The 23,123-nt window shown below is 43.5% G+C and overlaps 1 protein-coding gene across 4 annotated transcripts in view; it reads left to right on the top strand.

Moving 5' to 3' along the window:
* The window catches only part of LUZP1 (leucine zipper protein 1), a 455,239-nt gene that overhangs the window by 235,833 nt on the left and 196,283 nt on the right, over positions 1-23,123 (top strand). For all 4 annotated transcript variants that reach the window (XM_069622740.1, XM_069622741.1, XM_069622743.1 and 1 more), the window contains one exon: positions 17,600-20,911. In XM_069622740.1, coding sequence (XP_069478841.1) covers positions 17,738-20,911 — 3,174 coding nt within the window. In that variant the 5' untranslated portion in view covers positions 17,600-17,737. The remainder of the gene's footprint in view (positions 1-17,599; positions 20,912-23,123) is intronic.

Genomic DNA, 23,123 nt, shown 5'->3' with positions numbered 1-23,123 from the left:
TATATATTCCTACACTTACAAGTTGCTGCCACAAGGTGCATATGGAGGGTACCCCTTTCCAATTCTGCCCCAAGTGCAACTGCAAGTACCCTTGGGTCGACAGGCACGCCACGTGCAATCTCTGCTTGCCGCGGGACCACCCGGGGGCGAAATGCAGAGCGTGTAGTAGGTTTAAACCCAACACACTTAAGGACTGTTCGATCAAGCGTTGGGCCCACCACGCCAGGCGTCAAGAGGCCATGGCAGCGGATGGCGCCTTCAGCGATGGCAGCGACGCCGTGCTTTCGGACGGCGAGGGCATTATGGCGTAGAAAGACAGCGAAAGCAAGTCCCCGACCTCGGAATCCGGCAGGGCGGCTATGGGGAAGACCCCCGGCGACACAAGCGCTTCCCACAGCACTTCCACAATGAAGTCCAACCGGGACTCGACGCGCACGTCGAGTTCTCAGAAAGAGGCACATAGAGAACGGTCTGAATCGGCGTCCTCTGGGCGTTCTCGATCAAGATCGCCGCATGACTCCAGGCAATCATCCACTGTTGCCAAGAGTGCCTCGCTCCCCATGGTAACGGAAGTTCGATTGTCGGAGGACGAAGCCGACTTCCATCCCCAGACCGCTCTCCAGGAGTCGGCACCCGCAGACCGCGTTACGGCAGCTCCCGAGCCCCTACCTCCACACTCGAAGGATGGGGCTACTACCCCCGAACCTTGACGCCAGGCGTCGAAAGGCTCCGAAGGGGCGAAGAAACAGGGAAGACACTCTTTCACTCACGGGGAGGGGGAAAAACAACAAAGGAAGCAGCCTCTGCCTACTTCCACACCTTTAAAACACTCCACTCCTCATAAACAGACAGACAAGTCCAAGTCTTCTACTATCACAAAGACCCCTGCTCAGACCACCAAGTCAAGTCAGGATAATTCAGAGAAACTTCCAGAAAGAGTCATCCCCAGTTCTAGAGAATGGTCTAGTGATGACATAGACAGGGTCATGTCAAAGATGTCATCATTGGCAGATTTTTACACAAAAAACCCTGAACACTTTCTCTCTTAGATCCTGAGGGTGCTGACCAGTCAGGAGTATAAGGATCCTATACCTCCAAGTAAAAAGTCCCGGTTTGAAACACCAACACGGTCTTCGGACCCCTTCTATGTACAGCCCTACTCTCAGTATCAAGGAGAGACATCCTTTTGTGAGGATCCAGATTTGGACATGTTGGAAGAACAACCTGGTACGGGCTACTATGGGGATGATGAGGACCAAGAAGAGGATGAGGACGACCCGGAATCCTACAGAGTAGATTCCCCGGTAGAGAAGGAACCCCTGGTTACCGACTCCCCTGTCGACAACCAACCTCTCCTGAATTAAGTTCTGTCTCGAGCAGCTGAACATTTCCACATTGAGACCCAGGGTGCTCAAGAGGAGAGGGACTTCGCCGAGGAGTTAGTGGGAGAAAGGAGACCTGTTGATCAGGCCATCGCTATCCTGAAGTCTATTCAGAGGAGAATAGACCCTTCACTCGTAAATCCTAACCTCACCAGAGCAGTGAACCCCAGGATTGAGAAACTTTTCAGGGCAGCCCAATCAGACCGACTGTATATAAGGGGGCATTTGAAGCCGGACTCACTGGTTGTTACAAACACCCGTAAGAGGGCTGGAACACCCTTGTCATCGTCCGAAGCTCCTCCCGACAAGGAGAGCAAGAAACTGTATGGTTTGGACAAGAAAGTAGCCTCCACTTCCACCTACCAGGCAAGGATTGCCAACTCCACCACCCTGTTGGCCAGCTACAACTGCCATCAGTGGGAAGAAGTCGTGGCACTCATAGACTCCACCCCAGAACCCTTAAAGAGCCAGTTGGCACGAGTTTCGGCGGAGGGAAGAGCCGTGTCCGGTTGCATTTTAAAAGCAACCTTTGATGCAGCGGATAACGCCGGCAGATTGATAGCAGAAGGAACTTGGTTACGGCAGTCTGGATTCAAAGCTGAAACCCAAGCATCATTGTTAGATAAACCGGTGGAGCCGGATCTGTTTGGTAAGGCGCTTGAGGACGTGCTGAACAATGCCAAGGATGAGTATGAAACACTCAAATCCCTAGGCCAAATAACCAATAAACCCCCTAATCAGAGAGGGAATGGCAATTTTCGTCGCCCACGAAGCCAAAATTCCCAGAGAGGATCGAACTATTCCCAGGCGCAGGGTACACCGTGGAGCAATAATAACCAACAGTCTACCCAGGGTTACGGCAGGGGTAATAAAAGAGGACGTGGAAAAGGTAGAGGCAGCCCCAGTAGAGGGGGCGGCACGCCTCCACCAAAACAGTGACGCTCCGTTCAGGGTCCCTTCTCACGCAACCCCAGTAGGGGGACGCATTTCCAACTTCACCCAAGTTTGGTAAGGGATCACATCAGACAGATGGGTGCTGTCCACAGTATCCGCAGGGTACTGCATAGAACTGTTAGAGCGTCCCAGAAACCATCCTCCACGACAAAAAATACATTCCTTGGACCACCAGAAGATCCTCCTCGAGGAGATCGTCAATCTGCTAGCAAAGGACGTGATAGAACTCGTCCTGGGACACCAGGTAAACAAAGGTATTTATTCAACTTACTTCCTTGTGCCAAAAAAAGATTTCACAATGCGCCCAGTATTGGACTTACGGCCTGCAAACAAGTATGTCAAGCCCCAAAAGTTTCACATGATTGCTCTCCAGGAGGTAATCCCCCTCCTAAAAAAGGGATTACATGGCAACATTGGACATGAAAGATGCCTAGTTTCATATTTCCATGTTCCCAGCGCACAGAATGTACTTGTGCTTCAAGGTGGACAGTCGGCACTACCAGTTCAAGGTACTGCCCATCGGGATAGCTTCGGCTCCAAGGGTATTCACCAAGGTACTGGCGGTGGCATTCAAAGAACTATCGACCTCCTCTTCGAATTGGGCTTCTCAATAAACGAAAAAAGTCAAGTCTGATGCCAAGCACATCCAAACAGTTCCTAGGAGCTATCCTAGACACTCAAGAGGGGTTGACCTTTCCTTCCGAGGAAAGAATTCTGAATATACTGCTGCAAATTCCGCAATATCAGTCCGGTCGTCAGATAACGGTACGCAAAGCAATGCGTTTGCTGGGCATGATGGCGTCATGTATTTACCTGGTCCCCCACGCGCGCGTGCTCATGCGTCCCATGCAGGAATGGTTGGCGAAACAGTGGTCTCAGGCAAGTGGTCAGTGGGACGATCTAGTGGTCGTTTCGCCAACACTTGTACAAAGCCTTCGCTGGTGGACAAGAGAGAATCTAGTCGCAACCGATGCCTGCCTGCCGGGGTGGGGAGCTCACCATCTCCACCACACAGTTCAGGGTCTCTGGTCGCACTCAGTGGCCAAGAATTACATCAACCTGTTAGAGCTTCTGGCAGTATTCAGAGCACTTCAAGCGTTCAAGCCCTACCTGTTAAATCTGTCAGTGCAAATCCGGACGGACAGCACTACAGCCATGTTCTACCTGAGCAAGCAAGGAGGGACTCGGTCGCCAAATCTGTCCAAGCTTGCCCAGAAAATCTGGATATGGGCATTGTAACATGTTTCAGGGGATCTCAATTCCCTAGCGGATGCTCTGAGCAGAGACCCCCTCCCAGAGGAACACGAATGGTGTCTACACAGAGAAGTCGTAGAAGATATCTTCTCTCAGTGGGGTTTCCCCACTATAGACCTAGTCGCCACAAGCGAAAACAGACAATGCCCAGGATTTGCATCCAGATTCCCCCAACCAGACTCCCAGGCGAACATCCTGTGGAAGAACTGGTCAGGGATGTTTGCGTAAGCTTTTCCACCAACTCCTCTAATCAGGAAGTTGGTCAACAAGATGAACAGAGAATCGATGACGCTCGTCCTAGTTTCTCCCATGTGGGCAAGACATCTGTGGTTCCCACACTTGCGCAGATTGGCGGTGTGCGAACCCATCAAACTTACAGGCTGGTACAACCTACTGTCCCAGCACCAAGGTCAAACCGTGCATCCTCAACCCAACTCAATGAACCCGGCAGCATGGCTCCTGAGGTCATAGAGTTCGGACATCTCAATTTACAACAGAGGTGTATGGACATCCTAAAGGAATCTAGGAAACCTAACACTGCTACTTTGACAAATGGAAGAGATTCGTTATCTGGTGCCAGAATAAACAAATCAACCCAGTTGATTGCACTCCTTCCACTATTGTTACATACATGTTCCACCTGCTGGATGCAGGACTGGTTTTTAACTCGCTGAAGGTACACCTGGCAGCCCTGTCAGAATACACCACTTCGCATAACAAGGTGTTGTGGTGGAAAGTACCAGTAGTTAAAGCCTTCATGGAAGGAGTAAAGAGACTTCACCCTCCCATTTCAAACTCACCACCAGGATGGGACCTTAGCGTGGTGCTATCTAAGCTCGTGGGCCCCCCATTCGAGCCCATGCACAAAAGCAGTCTCAAACACCTGACTTACAAAACGGCCTTCTTAGTAGCAATTACATCTATAAGAAGAGTCAGTGAAATTCAGGCTCTGTCAGTGCAAGATCCCTTCTTTACTGTCCATAAAGATAAACTGGTTTTACGCACACACCCTATGTTCTCACCAAAGTTTATTTCAAAATTCCACGTGAACCAGTCCATCGAGCTTCCGGCTTTCTTCCAAGACCCACAAAGCTCGGCTGAGGTGAAACTACACACACTAGATGTGCGTAGGGCGGTCCTCTACTATGTAAACAAGACCAAACCGCTAAGGAAAACAGATCAGCTGTTTGTCTCCGTAGCTACAGGCAGAGAGGGGGGGGATCGCGTCTCTAAAGGTGCCATCTCTAAGTGGATTATTAACTGTATCCAGCTGTGTTACTCACTTTCTGGAAAAACTCTGCCTTTCACGCCTAGGGCCCACTCTACAAGAGGCATTGGGGCCACTCTGGCTTTCATTGCAAATGTATCCCTTGACACCATTTGCAAAGCAGCTACTTGGAGCTCTATTCACACTTTTACTCAGCACTACTGCATTGACACTCATTCCAAGACAGATACACAAGTGGGATAAGCGGTTCTAAAACATTTATTTGCTCATAACCCTTCTCACATCCCACCTCCTTCTTCTGGTACTGCTCGCTAATCTATGCACAGCATGTGATCTAAGCAGATTCCACAAGCCTCAGAAGGGATACATTAATCACCGTAATCGTATTTCTGATGCTTGTATCTGCTTAGATTCACATGCGACCCACCCTTCTTCCCCTCTGAGAGAAGGCGCATGGATGCTTGTAGTCTTACCTTTCTATCTATCTGCTTGGATTATCTGTACTCGCGCTACTCCTCATGCTACCTCATGTCAGAAAAAATACAATATGAGGGTCCTAGACGCGTGAGGGATCATGGGTACAGTGGACGTCACACTAGGGATAGTATTACTGGCACGCCCTGTGTCGACACCCTTTTTCGAGCTTCGAAAAACAAACTGTAATACACTGCAGCTTCCATTAGATGTCGGCCTATGCACAGCATGTGAATCTAAGCAGATCAAAGCATCAGAAATACGATTACGGTGAGTAATGTATCCCATATATATATTTTATTTATTTTGGAAATTTATGGAGCGCACTGAACCCGGAGATATCTGGGCGCTGGTTACATAGAAGACAATATAACGACAGACATTATTGTTAAATCATCACAAAAAGATTTTTTACAGTCATAGGCGAGCAATTTGGTGTGAAGGGTTAGGTTTCTAGCGTGAAAAGCCATGTTTTGAGGCCTTTGCAAAAAGACCAGAATGAGGTTTCAGATCTCGGAGCAAGCGGGAGAGCATTCCTGAATTTTGCCGACACCACTCGGAAGCTGCATCCCCCTGCTTTTTGCAACTTGAATCTAGGGATGGCGAGGAAGTGCGAATGGAGGGACTGCGTTGGTCTGTTGGATAGGGCTTTAACAAATTCCTGGATGGGTATCTCGGGCAGTGTTTGACAGGCATTTTTGTTATCTAAAGTGTCTTGAATAAGATGCGTTCACGAACGGGCAGCCAGTGTGCAGTCCGTCTTGCAGGAGAAAGATGCTCTTTCTTTGCTATGCTCAAAGCTGTTCTTAGAGCATGGTTTTGAATAATCTGTAATTTTTTGATGTACCACGTGGACGAGCCAGGACATAGTGCATTGCAGTAGTCTATTCTGGAGAGAAAAAGCACGCTGGCTATCGTGATGAAGCTTTCGGGGGTCAGGAACGGTCTGCATGAGTTGATAAGTTTGCAGGTGTGCGTTGCCGCAGAGGTGATGGCGTTTACCTGTCTTGTGAGGGAGAGCGACAAGTCCAGGTAAACCCCCAATGTTTTCATGTCTTTCTAGACTGGAATGATGTTACCGTCGATGACAAAGGAAACATAGTCCACGCCAGGATTTTTTTCTATTCAGAAAAAAATTGCTACTCAGTTTCTGGTTGTTGTAATAATAGAAAACTAGTATACTGAGTTCCAAATCAATGCTCAAGCACTATGTCTTGAGCATTGAGTGTTGAACACAAAGTGCATACAAATTAAATTGTATTCTTTCATAAAATCAATTTCACAGTTCATAAAAACCCCAAAAGGGACTTGCATAGCAGTACGCATATAATCTTCACATGGAAACTTTACGCCACGCGTTACATCCCATTAGCAGGCACTTCCTCCGGCAGAAATTACATTGTAACTTGCTTAGGGCCTTCTTTTGTTTCCACACAATCATCAGTCAGCTGACTAGCTATGTCATGTGTGACATCTACATCTTAGCACAAAAGATGCTCTCAATCATGGTGGCTGTCTTAACGTGTTGTATGGGTACATTCACTTTGTCTCATAAATTCATATTTTTTAATCTGCAAGAATCTTTTAATATACTTTGTAAATGACAATTGTATTCACCAATTATATTATTACAGTTTTTAGTCCTTTCATCTAGTGACTCAGTTATTATAATGTATTAATCCACTTTATTCTAATTCTGCGTGGCATGTAAAGAATATCCTGCTTAGACGCTATCTTTGCAGCGGTTTGATGTTCTCAATTATTTCGCCAAAGTGCCTATTTCACACTAAAGTGTTTGTGCTCTACACTACTCCATATAGTATTGACACCAATACTAATATTTACGATCTAGTCGGCAGGTTTTCAATAAAGTGCATGGTGCTTCATATTTCTATGTGTAAAGCCTCTGGCAATAAAGATGTACACACACGCATGCCCAAATACGCAACCCCAGGCTGCACTGCGACAGAGCCATTGAAAAGGCGGCATGCTGGCGGAAGGAGCTTTGCGGCTTAATAACCATGTGCTGAAAAAGCCTGCAGCGATTCTGCAACCGCGGTTAACGTAAGGCAACAAAAAACCACAGGCGCAATAGACATGCATAAAAGTAACTCGATTGATTTGGAGGCATCAAAACATATGTCGAAAAAGCATAAAAGTCATGTTTTGGCAGAAAAACAACAAATAAAGACAAATAATCACAAATCTCTCTCCCCTAGAGCAGGGACTTGTAGAAAAGAATGTTTTGAGGAGATGGACAAAGTTTCGTCTTTCGTTGATTTCTAAAAATAAATTCGCCATTCGAGAAAAAAACATTAGACTTCGAGATGTTCCAGCCCAACCGTTCCCGACATCACCAAGGCACCTTCCTTCGCTAACTCATACAGTCCTGGACACCTCCCATGACTCTTTTCAAAGGGATGATCAGGCAGATCAGGATGTATGGTATGTGGACCAAGATGATCCTAGTCGGGACCCTGACTAATTTTATCAGGATGACTAGGATGTCACCATTATGGACACTCTGGATGTGGATGTTGTTGCACCTGAGAGTGGACATACCTCTCCAATTGATGACCAGTAGCTGTATAATGATTTACTTAAAAGGGCAGCCAACCATTTCCATATTCCCACCGAAAAAGACATTAGTAGACAGCACTGCCTTTGTGGAAGAAATACTACATGAAAAGAAAACCATTAGCCAGGCCATTCCTTTGTTACAATCCATAAAGAAAATAATTGCCCGTCACTTTGTATGCCTTCCCAGACCAGTAAATCCTAGAGTGGAGAAGATATTCAGACCATCTCCATCTGACCCTCTATACATAAGAGAACATGTAAAACCGGCCTCCCCGGTGGTCACCACCACCAGAAAGAGAGCTGGTGTTCCACTCTCTAGTTCAGAAGCACCCCCTAATAAGTAATGCAAGTGGCTATTATAAACTACCTCTAGTGCATACATAACTAGAATTTCAAACAATACCACACTGCTTGCAAGTTACAATACACAGTAGGACGAGGTGCTCAAACACCCTGACTCAGTTCCATGAACCAGCAAGATCACACTGTATCAACATTTCTACAGAGGGTAAACAGGTGGCCCAAAACATACTTTAAAATGTTTTGGACTCAGCCAAACCTACAGATAAGGGGTGTATCAGCCACTTTTACTCCCTAAAACTAGGCAAATACGCCCAAAAAATAAAAATAGGTAGTAAAAATACTCTCCACAAAAAATAGTAAACAGGCATTTAGGACCTCATACCCCTACTTTCTCTCCAGCACAGCTCCATGGATATGTTTGGACCAGTAGTGCACATAGTACCACAGGAAGACGCTACTATTATTACAAACTGTGTAAACCCGAAACTCAAGCATCGCTTATCAACATGCCTATTGAAGATGCAGTCCTGTTTGGAAAGGTGGTTGATGATCAACTTGACATGACTAAAAAGGAGCATGAGACTTTAAAAACTTTAGGACAGATTACACATAAGCCTTATGTCCAAAGGGGCGTCTTCAACACACTACACACCTTTCACAGCCAAGGATTTACAAGATCCAAACAATCTGGATTTGGAGCATCTGGCTCGTCTTTCAGCAATCCCCAAATTCAATTATGCTCATATCAATCGAACCAACAGAGGGGGTTTCACAAAGGAAAAGCAGGGCAGAGTTGCAGCCCTTTAGAGGCTCAGCTGCCCCCGCCAACAAGTGACGCTCCAATTTACATTCCCTCCCATGCATCCCCAGTAGGGGTTTGCATATCATCATTCACCCAGGAATGGGAGGGGATAACATCAGATTGCTGGGTGCTCACTACAGTGGCCAAAGGGTATTTAATCGAATTTTTCAAACCATCATGCCACCACCCTCCTCATACAAGAAGAATGTTTACGAAACATTTAATTATTCTAGAGGAAGACATTGTAACATTACTGGAAAAAGGAGCAATAGAGGTGGTGCCACCTCTGGAAGAAAACAAAGGTATTTTTTCATTGTACTTCCTTGTTCCAAAGAAATATCTAACCATATGCCAGTTCTGAACCTGCGCTCTGCAAACAAATGTCAAGCCTCAAACGTTCCGGATGACTACGCTGCAGGAGGTAATTCCTCTACTGAAACCAGGGATTACATGGCAACATTAGACATGAAAGATGCATACTTTCATATTTCTTTGTTGCCAGCGCACAAACAATACATAGGGTTCAAAGTGGGGGACAAGCACTAGCAGTTCAAGGTGCTACCATTCGGCATAGCCTCAGCTCCTTTAGTGTTTGCAAAGGTCCTAGCAGCAGTGGCCGCAAACTTAAGAAGGCAGTCCATTCCAGTGTACCATTACTTAGATGACTGGCTAATAATGGGAGGCACACCTCAAATGTGTCTGCAAAACACCCAGCTGACAGTCAACCTACTGTACCAATTGGAATTTTCCGTCAACAAGAAACTGTAGTGTCAAGTCAGATAAAACCGTTTCTTGGGGCACTAATTCGAACAAACAACGGTTTGGTCATTCGCTCCAATGAGAGGGTACAAAACATGTTTTTTCAACCCCCTCAGTACATAGCCTGTCGTCGGGTAACTGCGAAAGGCAAGGTGCCTTCTAGGATTGATGGCTTACCGCATTTATCGAGTGAGATACACCCGACAGCGCATGCGTCCAATGCAAGAGTGGCTGGCGAAACAATAGTCGCAAGCAAGTGGTCTATGTGACGATTTAGTGGTGGTTTCGCAACCTCTGGTTCTATCGCTTCAATGGTGGTCCAAACAAAACCTTTTGAAAGGAAAACCTTTCAACGCAAAAGCTATCGAAGCCACTCTTACTACAGACGCAGCCCTAACAGGGTGTGGAGCATACTTTTTCCATCACGCTGCACACAGGGTGTGGACACAAGCCTTGACCAGAAAACACATCAACCTTATGGAACTACCAGCAGTCTTCAAAGCACTTCAAGCTATCAAACCACAGCTCTTACAAAAGGCTCTCCTTATTCTAAGAGACAGACAGTACCATAGCCATGTTTCACATAAACAAACCTGGGGGGGCACATTCTCAAGGGCTGTCCAGACTAGCCCAGAATCTTTGGCTGTGGGTACTAAAACACGTTTCCCCTGGCACATGTTCCAGGGGAACTCCATTCTCTGGCAGATGTACTAAGCAGAAGTGCAGGTCTACCCTCAGAACAAAAGTGGTAACTAAAAGCAGATGTGCTACACAACGTCTTCTCAAACTGGTGGTTCCAAGAAATAGACCTCTTTGCTACACAAGAGAACGCACAATGCCTAGACTACGCATCCAGATTTCCCTAGACCGCATCCAACGGGAACGCACTGTTAATGAATTGGTTGGGAAATGTGCTTACGCTCCCCCCTTCACACACCCCCACCACACCTCTTCTAAACAGAATAGCCCACAAACTACACCTGGAACAAGTGAGACTTATCCTGATGACCCCAATGTGGACATGACGGACATGGTTTTCACACCTTTCAATAATGTCTTTGTCCTCCCATGAAACTACCATGCCCATCCAAGATGTCACAGAATCAAGGGACAGCATTTCACCTATGCCGTCAGACCTTGAACTTAGCAGCCTAGCTCTTGAAGTCATAGGGTTTGGTCATTTAAACCTAGACCAGAGGTGCATGAACATTCTAAAAGAGCCACGAAAGTCAAACACAAGGCATTGTTATTTCAACAAATGGAAACCGTTTGTGTTATGGTGCAAAGCTTGTGCAATCAATCCATTTGACTGTTCACCCTCACATATAGTACACTATCTATTATATCTGTTAGACGTGGGCTTTGTCTTCACCTCATTTAAAGTACATCTAGCTGCTCTCTCAGCATAGACCACCTTCACAAAATACCATTTTGTGGTGAGAGTGCCTGAAGTTAAAGCTTTCTGGAAGGTGTAAAAATGATGCCCTCTAGTTTCTAATCCTACACCCGGCTGGGACTTAAATAGTGTACTTATAAGGCTCATGGAAGGGGCAGGGGGGGACTTTTGAGCCTACGCACAAAGCCATTCTTAAGCCTCTCACTTACAAGATAGCTTTTCTTGGTTCTATGTGTTAATATACCCGCAAAAATATTGCCATATTTTTGCAGCGATATTAAGGCATGGAACCTGCGAGGGACACCCCTGCAACCTCTGCATTATTTTTAAAGGAGCGGGGGACACCCCTGCAACTCCCGCTCCCATAAACCCCAAAAATTATCCCCCCCAAAAATATCGCCTATGGCGGTTCCAGACGACCATATATACGGCAATATTTTTTGTTGGGATAATATGTAGTGATACACTTTTCTTGTTATTACATCTACTAGAAGGGTTAGTGAACTGCAAGCACCATCAGTACAAGACCCCTTTGTTATCGGTGTCCGGTCAAAGATTCGAATCCAAAAGGATCGAATGCCATAGGATCGAGTCAATTTGACCTAAAACAAAAGGGTTGATTATTTATTTATTTATTTATATATTTTGGGGGGGGGGGGGGTCCGTTTTGGGAAAAAGTAGTTTTTACCACAAAAAAGGGGATTTGGAGGGGAGGGAATCCCCCCAAAAAAAGTTTTAAAAAATCGACCCTTTTGTTTTACGTCCTTTTCATTCGACCCTTTTGTCATTCAATCCTTTGCATTCGAATCTTTGACCTATAACCTTTATCCACGAAGACAAGGTATTGCTTTGCACGCATCCTCGTTTTTCTCCTAAATTAATATCAAAATTCCATGTGAATCAATCCATAGAACTTCCTGCGTTTTTCCAACACCCTAGAAATGCAGCAGAAAAAAGCCTCCATACTCTTGATGTAAGGACTGTGATGTATTCACTACAAAAGACTAAAGTGATCAGAAAAACAGACCCTTTTTTGTATCCATAGCCACAGGAAGAGAAGATGACCCTATCTCCAAATCGGCGATTTCAAAATGGATTGTCAACTGCATCCAACTTTTCTATTCTCTTGCTACGAGAGCGTTGCCATTTAAGCCTAGAGAACACTCCACACAAGGCACAGAGGCAACTCTAGTTTCCATAGCAAATTTTCCATTAGATGCCATTTGCAAAGCTGCTCCTTCAGTTCGGTTCACACTTTCACTCAACATTATTGTTTAGGCACACATTCTAAAAGTGATACACAAGTGGGCAAAGCGGTGTTAAAACATCTGTTTGAGTGCTACTTTCAAACAACCCATCTCATTCTCCAAGTACTGCTTGCTAATCTATACAAAGCACTTGATTCTAAGCAGATCCCCAAGCCTCCGAAAGGCATACATTACGTACTGTAATCGTATTTCTGATGTTTGTATCTGCTTAGATTCAAATGCACCTGCCCTTCCTCCCCTCTTGGAGTTGAAGGTTCTTGGGTAAATTATAGATGTCTTGCACACCTCATCATAACTTTACTCTCCACTCTTACACTTCACACTCCCTTATGTCATAAACCAATAATCTGAGGGACCTCGACGCATGTCGGATCATGGGTAGGGTAGACGCCACACTAGGGGTAATATTACAAACCCACCCAGTTGACTTTCCTTTTCGAACTTCGAAAACATCATGTGCAATACTCTGCATCTCCCACTAAATGTCAGCCTATGCAAAGCATGTGGATCTAAGCAGATGCAAGCATCAGAAATATGAAGACGGTAAGTAATCTGTATGTATATAGTGTTAATGAGTTGTTATGGCACTGCCTTCTTTTAAATTATTTGTGACTGGTGATAATGCTGTAATTCCCCATCTGTCATAAATGGAATACCATGTTTGATTTTTGATTCTCCATAGAGAATGCTAGCAGTCAACAAAGAACAAAATACACATCACTTTGCCAAATCTTTGACTTACAGGTTGCTCACAGATTCCTGCAATGAGTGCATAAATATACAGAGCAACTTACCAGCATGACATGCTGCTATTGGGCAGCTTTAAAGGTCATTTGTTAAATATGCGATTATTTTTGAATCCACATATGTGACTTATTGTATAAGACTTTCTGGAAAGTGTTTACATTAAATTGTGTGATTCCTAAAACATCATTAGCCTGCGTCGCATCTAGACAGGACTGTGAATGTTAGCATTGCCACACTTAGATGGAACTGTGAAGGTTAGCAAATGCCACACCTAGAATTGTGAACATTAGCCCATGCCGCATCTAGACGGGACTGTGAATGTTAGCATGTGCCACACTTAGATGGAATTTGAATGTTAGCATGTCCAACACTCAGATGGAATGGTGAACATTAGCATGCCTCGCATCTCGACAGGAGTGTGAATGTTAGCATGTGCCACACTTAGATGGAATTATGAAGGTTAACAAGCACCACACTTAGACAGAGCTGTGAACTTCAGGCTGCGTCGCATCTAGACAGGGCACACATAGATAGTATTGTGAAAGTCAGCATGTGCCACACTTGGATGGATCTCGAATGTTAGCTTGTCTCACACTCAGAATTGTGAACATTAGCCTACATCACATCTTGATAGGACTGTGAACATTAGCATCTGCCACACTTAGATAAAATTTGAATGTTAGCATGTCCAACACTTAGATGGAATGGTGAACAGTAGCCTGCGTTGCATCTAGACAGGATTGTGAATGTTAGCATCTGCCACACTTAGATGGAATTGTGAAGGTTAGCAAGTGCCACACCTAGAATTGTGAACACTAGCCTGCGCCACATCTAGCCAGGATTGTGAATATTAGCATGTTAAATATCATATAACCCACTAACCAAAAATATTTAATACCTCTACATACTTATCTCACTCAAAAAACTCACACAACCATCTCTCGCACAACAACCCGCACGCACTTCACAACACTCCAACAGCACCAATGCCGCACCAACAACACATGCGGAATGACATCGATCTGATACACACACAAAAACTCAGCACCCGGTGTATACCGAGTTGAAGCTGCCAACAGAACACCAATCTTCTCACTATCCTACTCCCATCCCACCTTCTCATTTGCAGATCCGCCAGAGCGCCTGGGGACCAACTCCGTTGGTGATGGTGCGCGGTACAAATACCTTTAACATTTAACATAACAATGTATTTGATGTATCCACCCAATTAGAAATGTAGTATCGTTGTACGTTTGTCGAGTCGTTGATGCGAGCAGATTGAGCAGGCACTTGCTCTTGAGGCTAGAGAGAGCAACTCTGGGGAGTTTAGTACCCCCAGAGGACCAGCATTGTGTTTCATCTGTATTGGAGACTAGTTTGAATAGAATGCTAGTTTGGATGAGAGTCACAATAAATAGTCATTTGCAGGAAACCTAGCGTTTTGTCTTTCTATTTTTGTCATTCACAATAGTTTCTGCAGTATATTGCCTCTTGGATGTTCCCTAGTGGAGAACATGTACATAAACCACAATGCAGCAGCAGCCCATTTGCTGGAATATTATGTAGTGTTATTGTTCAACCCCTTCAGTTACTTTGGGCTATATGTATACTTCTTAAGTGGAATTATCTTTTCCTATTGAAAATGGGTGGGGAGGCAGTGTTTGTATTTCCAACCACCCTGCCTGGAGTCCCCTAAGCAAAAGATCTCAACCCTTCTTCATCGGAGGGCCATGTGGCCCTGGAGAGCCTGGTACCCAAAGGCATGCCCCTCCAAAGAGGTACAACCCAGTCAAATAAGGTGCTTGCCCATTGAATTCTTTGAGTAACAGAAACAAAAATGCTGAAAGCTTGAAAGTACATGGCAAGCACACAGCCAAGTGTCAAATATGACCTTAAGAAAACATTCCACAAAGTGATCTTTACTGCTAAGCGAGACTATTTAACCACCAAGATATGAAACTCCATTGAGAACCCCACAATCCGCAGCATCAACCATACCATAGACCCATGACTTAAACAATAATCAATTTCATTTAGGAGGTGTGAAAAATCAGAACAGTTTATACACCCACCACCACAGCAAAGGTTCCAACTCCTCAACCACCTCAAAGTCCAACCAGGAAAGATGTTTCATATTCTGACACTTGGATCCTGTAGTCCTACAGCCACGACAAAGGCCTCAGATTCAGAGTGTACTCTGAGGACCACTGCTGGTAAATATCCACAGTCCCCACAGAGATGCTAGCAGAGCCAGTGGCAGTGCGCAGCTACTCGCTGCACTGGAGGGCAAGCATCCAAATTCTGAATAATAATGAATCACTCAGTCCCTGCAGACCTCCACAACTACTGCCCCATTGCAGGTTTTCTATGTAATTCCAAAATACTGGAGAAGGACGTTACTATCCATTTGCATACCCACATTGAGTCAAACCAGATATTTACAGCTGTTGGTCTGGCTTCCAACCACGCCAAGATGATTATATAAAAATGGCACACTAGGCATTCCTAAGAAGGCTTATCCTGATGGACCTCTCTAAGTGTTTATGGTGGATCATGGCATCCACTTTCACTGGATTCACACCATAATCTGAGACTGTAACATCCAGAATCTTGTATTCTTACCTCTTCTCCCCAACGTTTAACATTTTCATGCCAAACCACTCATGGTTCTTTTCTGGGACCAAGAGCTACTTTTCCACTTGAGTGCAGAAACTTGCAATTAACCTGTGTGTGATAGGTCAGCCTGGAGGCATTGCTAAATTCTATCAGAGTCAAATTCTAGGCAATCCAGAATACTACAGGGCAGCTCATCGTTTGTCTCATGAACGCTGACCTATAGTCTGAGAAGAATTTACTCGCTGCTCATAAGAGGTGTTTGTATGTGAATTATTCAGCCTTGTATACTAATGTTTTGAGGGGGCCAATCCCGTCCTTATAGAACAAAATTAAACACCACTAATGTACCCACCTTCAAAATAAGCATGCAAGCTCTCTTTTCTTAATTACACTGTTGGGGTGGTCGGGAAGGGTCCCCATGATCACATTGGGTTTATGTTACGCACACCATATTGATGACTGTTGGCAGCGGCAAATTGGGCGCGAGGTTGCAATTTTATGTGCATAAAGTGTAGGCAATTCTGAATGGGAGATGTTAATTTAGTGTTACCGTTGGTCTAGAAATTGATTACATATTAGCTTTACATAAAATGTTAAATCCACCAAATGTAAAAACATCCATGTACAATAATACAAATACATGGGGAATTCATGAATCTCACAAATGAATCAAAAACATGGTAGTTGGGGCCCTTTTGCAAATTCACTCTGACGTTTAAACTAACTTTGCCAGGTTTTCAGACGGCAGAGGATGGGTGAATGAGTAACTTCACAACCTTTCTAAACACCCCTCTTCTCACCTTTCCTGTATACACAAACCCCTACCTGCGCCTTTGTCCCTTAATCTTACCACACACTCTGCCTACCTCTTACAACTTACTTTCCCTTTCCTGCTTCACTCCACCCTTATTGCTACTCCTACCACTGCCTTGCAATCTCTCAACACCCTCCTACCATATTATCTTGTATCACTCACTCTCTTTAACCCCTTGCACTCACTTTCTTTCCCTCTTGCCCAATCTTTTTACCCCCTCACCACACTACCCTCAACTGGTATCACTGTCTCTCACTATCGATACCTCACTTGCACTCTACACAAACTCTGCCACTGACTTTTCAGCACTCTGCTCCATCCTCTAACCCTCCTTATCTCGCCCCCTACAGCCCACACTTGCTCTTATTCACACTTCTTTTACACTGTTCTCTTCGTGGTTCTATCTCCTCACCTGACTCTGTGGGCCAATTTGTTGCTATTTGTTACCTAGTGGCTGTGTTACACAGGTGCAAAGCATTAAAACCCGCTCTTAGTCCTCTACCCTTATCAGTCTCCATTGGGAGGGTAGCAGCCATATGCTCAGACTCCTCGTTTTCCTTGTGGTCCTCTTCATGTACTGGCTTGTTGTCTGCTGCCACACAATTTGCTTGGGGTCCATCTGCGTTTGGCAGGTGTGGTCTCATCGCTGGCTGGCAAGAAAAATCCCAGTCCAATCCTGATTTAGATTGCATTTCCCTGGTTCCAGTTCAGGTTCTTTTGGTTGCACCCAGTTGCATATGTGAGCTGTCCTGAAAAAGACTAAAGAGAACTATGTCCATAAACTGTACTGGGAGGCATTGTGTGACAGAGGGTGGTGACCACATTAACATTCAAGGCAAATCTGGAGGTTTGAGGGACTGGGCCATCCCAATTTCCCATACTCCGTTTCTGGGACAGGGCTGGCTTTGGCTTTCAATCTGGTAGGCACCTGTCACTATAATACATGGTACTGCTATATTAATCAGTAACAATATCAGAAAGGGACTGTATCGTTTTCTCATTTACACTTCTTTTTATTTTAGGTTAAGATGGTCCGTAGTTGCTACCCATCTGGAAGACTACAAGGTGACAAGGGATAAAAGTCCTACACATTCTTATGTGGTATATTGAACATAAGTGTAAGTGGCACAACTGTTTGTCATAGACATCTCCTTTGGATAATGGCTGATTTTAAGGAAACCTCAAGTCGCCATTTACGATTCAAACTACAGAGTCTTGGGCGGCGTCTTGATGAGTTGGAAGAAGCAACAAAAAACCTCCAGAAAGCAGAAGATGAGGTTCTCGATCTTCAAGACAAAATTATCCAGGCAGAAGGTAGTAATTCTAGCATGCTTGCGGATGTGGAATCTTTACGGAAGAGAGTTCTGAAAATTGAAGGCAAGGATGAAGAAATAAAAAAAGCTGAAGACCTCTGTCGACTGATGAAAGAAAAACTAGAAGAGGAAGAATGTGCTACAGTAATGCTCAAATCTCAAATTGAAAACCTTCAAAAGAGAATGACTGAACTAGAAAAGTTAGAGGAGGCGTTCAGCAAAAGTAAGAATGAGTGCACACAGTTGTGTCTTAGCCTTAATGAAGAAAAAAATGTGTCGAGAAAGTTATCTGCAGATTTGGAGTTTCTTAGGGTTAAGGTAAAAGAAATGGAGGCATCTGAAATCAAAATTGATAAAACAGAGCAGCATTTTGTATCTGAGCTGGAAAAGATTAAATCCTTGACACTGATGTTTGTTAATGAACGGAAAAAATTTTTGGAAAAAGAGCGCCAAAATGAGAAGGTGATAGACGAGTTAAAGCAAACACTAGAGCAAAATAATAAAATTAATTTATCAAATCAATCCAGGAATACATCCGATCTTCTAGAAAAATCAACAAAATGTTACTTGGAAAGAAGTGACTTGCGAATCGAGGATGATATATCTTCTAAACTTCCAGCCAAGGTAAATAAAAGGAAAAGTAGTTTGGATTATGTAAAGCTGATTTCAGATAATGAAACGATAAGTGTGCCTGAAAATGAAAAAAATAAAAACCATGAAGACAACAAAGTAAAAGAGCTCAATCAAGAAATCGAAAAACTTAGAACGCAGCTTAATCATTTAAAATCTGTGGAGGAGGAACTAAAACAAATGAATGCAAAAAACAACACTCTGCATGACCGATATTTAAGTGAGCAGAGTAAAAATAAGGTGTTAACTGAACAACTTGAAAAAATGAAAATAGAGGCCCAGAAACTAAAAGATATGGAAAATGGTACCTCTGAAAATGAGGAAATTTCCAGCGCTGGGAGAATTCATGATAGATCTAAATACAGAAGTGATTTTAGTGCAAAATACAAGACTCGAGAGCATTCACCACCTTTACGACGCGAGAGGATGCCCAGCAGAGATATTAGCCAAAATTATGAAGGTGTTGCTCACAGTAGCAGACTAGCTTCCAATGCTAGTGCACCAAGTAGGCGCCCTGCAACCACATTACATTTTTCTGGGCCGATAGATGCAGCGATGGAAGATTTAAGTAAAGCAGAAAATAAAACTGCAACATCTTCATATCTCTCTACAGTGAAAGATGCGAGTTCTCTGCAAAGTGATCTAAAAAAGTCTAAAGAACAGCCATCTGTACTTAGTAGATACCCACCTGCTGCACAGGAGCACAACCCATCTAAGTCGTGGAAAGTGTCTTCAAAACCTGAAAGTGGACCAAAGAATAGAACGCAAAAAACATCAAGAACTTTCGGTGATGTTTATTCAGCTAACCCTCAAAATCCTTCACAACGCAAAGCAGAAACTGCAGTACTGTCCTGTGACAAAGCACATCGAAAAAATCAAGGTAATGATGCAGATGTGCCTACTGTTATGGTCTCTGGTCACAGTAATACACTTGTAAATGGAACTGTTGTACCTTTAATGACTTACACACAGTCAAGGAAGTCTGTGACAGATACCAGTACCACTTTATGTGCAGAGGCAACAGCATCAACCGCTTCTGCCATAGAGTCTTTACAAAGCAGACCTTGTGAAATGTTGGACTCTGCAGAACTAGAACCAGTAGACCCTACAGTGCAAAGCACAACACCTCGGTCTACTTCAAGGTACTTGCATCATTCAAGAAGTCAGGATAGCACCCCCTCAAATCTAGATAAAGAAGAAGAGCTGACTAATAGTCGATTACAATCAAGGAAACTGTTCAGCAGCAGAGAACTGGTAGCCCCAAAAGTGACTGCAAATACTAATGGGAGATTTAATTCTGAACATGCAGTTGAAAACCTTGCAGATGCCGCACAAGAGAATACCACTGCCTCTGTTCAACCGGATGTAGAAATCAAAAACGCATTTGTATCTGGAGAAATCTTAAAACCTAGAATACCTGCTCGATCATCCTACCTCGAAAATGACAAAAAAGAAAATGAGGAAGAAGAATCTAAGCAATCTTCGAGAGCACACTCCAATTATATAGGCAGTTCAGATGATGTTGGTCAGAGCAGCATTCATTCAAGGCGATCTTTCAGTCCAAGAGAAGCATTGCGGTCCAAAGCCATTATTAAACCTGCAATTGTTGAAAAAGATTTAAAAGAAATAATGGGTGGCTCTGGAACAGAATCATATGCTGAAAGACGTAAATCTCCTAAACCCATGGCAAGCAAAATGACAAGCAGCATAACAATTTACCCATCTGAGCCAGTCACTACAAGAGGTAGCACAAGTGGAACAACAAAAGAAAGGCTCACGTCTACAAGTAACATTGTAATAACTCCAACTCCAAATGATCTACTGTTGGTTTCAAACAGCTTTGGAACTTCTTTTGACATATCCATTAAGAAGAGTGATATAGCCATGACATCACCTGAGACTGTAAAACCACAAAATAATGTAGTGTTACAAAATGATCCAGACCAGATCATCTCGAGAAACTTTAGAACTTTGAGCTCTCAAGATTCAGCAGAAATTAATAACGATGAGTGTGCTTTGGAGACCATCAGCTGGAAAAGTCATTCTGCTGTGGATGTGGAGGCTTCAGTCGAGGCAAAGAAAGGGTTTGGTAGGGTAAGACATAGCTTAAGTCCTTTAGAAGAGTTGGATGCAAAAACAGGGCGAAATAAAGATTTCAACGATATATCTTCAAGACTTGAAACTCTAATAGATGCTGAAACAAAACGTTCCCACAATCAGTATTTAAGAAGGACAAGTGCTATGATAAATTCATGGAACACTCCTCCTGACTTGGGTTCTAGGAGGAGTAAAAGCAGTTTGAGCGCATCAGAGTTGGTTACAAAGAGGAGTTATGGCCCGGATTCATCTCTTACATCTGGATTTGCTCCTTGGAACCGCCCTTCATTGCAAGTAAGTGAACACTATTATATGCACTGGCTGAGGATACTTGGAGGATTGTTTGGTACACCTATGTTACTAATGCATGTTCCTATACTACATTAATAATTATCCATTCAGTAGTTGACCACTAATTAATTAGAATGTTCTGTTTGAGGCAATATTACTCCCTTATTTGGATATGGGGAGGAACATGGGTTTTCTTGAAGTGTCTGATCTCTAATGACTGGGCAGGCCACCTCCATTGTAAAAATACACAATGCCAACAGTGACCATGTTTCATTTCCTTTTAGTCTCTGATAATTATTGGTACTGCCTTGTGTATTTTTGTATTCTTGCTCCTCTGCTTATCCATCTGGAAAGTCTAATCTGGGCATATGTGATGCTTCATAGTGGTAAAGCATTGAGGTGCATTCTTCTAGTTGCTCTGAGCTGCTGTTGAACATGCATTGGTGTTGGAGGACTGGAGCTCTTGGTGTGAATTGGGGGAAGGGGGAATTTGTTCAGAGTTGATAAATAAGATTCATCCCTTTTCATGGTAGGAATGGCCAAACCACTTCTTCACTAATCTGTTTTGCATTCCAAGTTTAGTTGTTCACATATGTCCGTTTATATGGTTTGTCTACACACAGCATAGGACAATGAAGTACCCAACACTTGTTTTATTTTTTAAATTCATATCTAAAGTAACACAGTATTTCCAAATTAAGTAGTAAAATGGCTGCCCCTTGGTTTCTTTAGAGTTGTTCCATTTAAGACTTGAGGAAAATAACATGTGGTATACAATTTCTGTTCTTTAAGCCCTTTAAAAGCATACTTCCTAAATTTGTTATCCTTGATATAATATATTGTAGTGTTTGCTTAGTTTCTTGAAATGCTTATAGTTATGTAATCGTGTTGATGATATTGATGTTGATATATTTGATTGTTTTGCCAATTTGAACAGTGCCCTGGTACCATCGCGTTTCAGAAATTATGTAAATCAATATAAAATTGATAATGATGTACTCTGCATGATGTATTTAGTTAACATCTGGTGCTGCATGCATTTATTTCCTCTTGTCCAATGGCGCTCACCAGGTGGCAAACAGTGTCTGAGCGGTGCTCATCTTTTTACAGTACACTTACTATTAAGACTAGGAAATATCATGTCCTACACTGAGATCTATAGATCCATACTTTTCAGGATGAACAAGACAATTTAATATAGTGGGAAAAGTTGGCTTTGGGAACGGTATAAAGGTAGGCTGAGGAGGCGGGGTTGGGGGCTAAGAGGAGTTTGTATGTCCTAGTTATGGGCTGAAGGAGTTGAGACAAAATTATTCTGATGACTCCAGTCACCAGATCCGGTGACGCCAGTTTGTAGTAAATACTACAGCATTCAAATTCTATGTAATGATATTCAATCAACAAAAACATTCAAAATTCAATCCATAGGTCTTCATGAAGATGTCTTTTAATGTTGTATCCTGTGCTCATTCAAAACATAAAGTGGCAGAAGCATCAGCCAATGCATTTTGGACAATTGTCCATTGTCAGAGCTAGTGACTTTAGTTTTCCCTTATTCAGATGAACGGTTCTATCGGCAGGGTACTGTGAAGGTATCATGAAGATGGACACAGACAACAGATTCCCTATTCAAACAATCAATTTTTATTAACTTAAATGTCAGGATGGAAAAGAGCCTAACTTGTCCTATGCTCAGGTGGAATTTCCCTAACGAAATAAAACTAAGGAGAGTCTGAGTCAAAGAGTACAACTGTCTGTGTCTGCTTGCCCTCACAGCTATAACTATACAACGTGTAGGGATGTCAGCAATCAAAGGAAAAACAGTGTTCAGCACACATTCCTGAGCTTCTTCCAGCTTGCAGCTTCTTTTCAGCTCCCTTCCCCAATGCATAGACGTCTCTTCAGGTCTCTGGGTTTCCTTCTGCAAGTTCCAAATTGCACAACATGGTCTTGAAATGAAGGGCTTCCAATCAGGACACAGGGTTCCCTTCCCCAAGTTCCAAACCACAATTGCAAAAGAAACACAAAATGTCTTTATCTTCCACAGTTGGTTAATGTTGTTTTCAATTGCACAGTTTAAATGATTTTGTAGTTTTTCCACAGGTTGAAATTCTCTGTGTATCAGGCTGCAGTATCCTTTGTCTGGCTGTCCTGGTCACCTTCTGGCTTCAAAGATTTGGTTCTTTTTAGCAACAAAGTCTTACTTGGTTTTAAA

This window comes from Ambystoma mexicanum, chromosome 11, assembly GCF_040938575.1.
Source record: "Ambystoma mexicanum isolate Mex_15411 chromosome 11, UKY_AmexF1_1, whole genome shotgun sequence".
NCBI lineage: Eukaryota > Metazoa > Chordata > Amphibia > Caudata > Ambystomatidae > Ambystoma > Ambystoma mexicanum.
Note: the sequence above shows the minus strand (reverse complement) of the source record. Positions and strands in the feature narration are given on the sequence as shown.